Raw genomic sequence first — 1,257 nt, 5'->3', positions numbered from 1 at the left:
AATCGATCATTGCAATATGAGAAAGATCTGTTTAGTTCTTCTTTTAATCCATTTTGTTTTTATGATCAGTCTCAAAATATAACATACACAACGAGGGATCAAGGGGAACCTACATTTAAAATTTGAGAAAGATCCCTCCCGTTCTTCTTGAGAAATAGCGATAACAAACTTTCACTATCAAAATCCAAGATGGCTGCCTGTCGGCCATGTTGTTTATTCCATCAGTCTCAAAAGTTGCCCTGCACAGCCAAGGACCAAGGGGAACCTACATATAAAATTTGAGAAAGATCCCTCTGATACTTCTTGAGAAATAGCGATAACCAAACTTTCACTATCAAAATCCAAGATGGCTGCCTATCGGCCATGTTGTTTATCCGATCAGTCTCAAAAGTTGCCCTGCACAGCTTAGGACCAAGGGGAACCTGCATATAAAATTTGAGAAAGATCCCTCTGGTACTTCTTGAGAAATACCGATAACAAGAATTGTTTACAGACGGACGACGGACGGCGGACGATGGACGACAGACGACGGACGACGGAAAACGGAAGGACGACGGACCACGGACGCAGGGTGATTTGAATAGCCCACCATCAGATGATGGTGGGCTAAAAAGTGAAACATTTCCCCAAATCAGCAAGAACCCACCTATGAGCAGTAGGTATATCAAATAACACTTCAGTCAAAGGGGAATAACTCACTTTCATTTCTCTGTATTCATCTTCAAACATATCTAGGAAAATTTCTTCACCCTGTAAAAATATTAAATTATCAAAATTAGAATGAAAATAGATAGACAGGTTTCACTCTAGCAAAGGTAAAAGGCTCAAACCTATCTGCTGACAGAGATGAAAATTATATGAACACAGCCAGTAAAGTTTGATGTACTGGACTTTTATTAATATACTAAAATTAATTAAAATGCATCATAGAACAAATGTGTACAAATCTAGAATAGTTTGCAAAGGTTAAGGCCTACTCTCTAGTAGTGTCTAAGGAGATGCACCTAGATTGTAATATTTTCTGAAGAGAATGGCCTTGATGACTGTAGACGTTTTAAGGAAATGAGCCTAGACTGTAGACCTTTCTAAGGAGAAGGGCCTATAATATAGAAATATCTAGTAGGAGATGGGGTTAGATTGTAAAAAATCTCTTATATGAGCCCAGATTACAGAAATGTCTAAGGAGAGGGGTCTATGTTGAAGAAATTTCTAAGGAGATGGGTCTATGTTGAAGAAATTTATAAGGAGATGGGTCTA

The 1,257-nt window shown here is 38.3% G+C and overlaps 1 protein-coding gene across 1 annotated transcript in view; it reads right to left on the bottom strand.

Annotated features, from left to right (window-relative positions):
- LOC110463875 (protein CLEC16A-like) overlaps positions 1-1,257 on the bottom strand; it is a 102,157-nt gene that overhangs the window by 77,069 nt on the left and 23,831 nt on the right. The window contains exon 16 of the mRNA XM_021518789.1: positions 700-750. Coding sequence (XP_021374464.1) covers positions 700-750 — 51 coding nt within the window. The remainder of the gene's footprint in view (positions 1-699; positions 751-1,257) is intronic.

The sequence above is a fragment of the Mizuhopecten yessoensis genome, unplaced genomic scaffold (genome assembly GCF_002113885.1).
Source record: "Mizuhopecten yessoensis strain PY_sf001 unplaced genomic scaffold, ASM211388v2 scaffold10937, whole genome shotgun sequence".
NCBI classification, from domain to species: Eukaryota; Metazoa; Mollusca; class Bivalvia; order Pectinida; family Pectinidae; genus Mizuhopecten; species Mizuhopecten yessoensis.
This window is presented reverse-complemented; position numbering and strand designations above follow the sequence as displayed.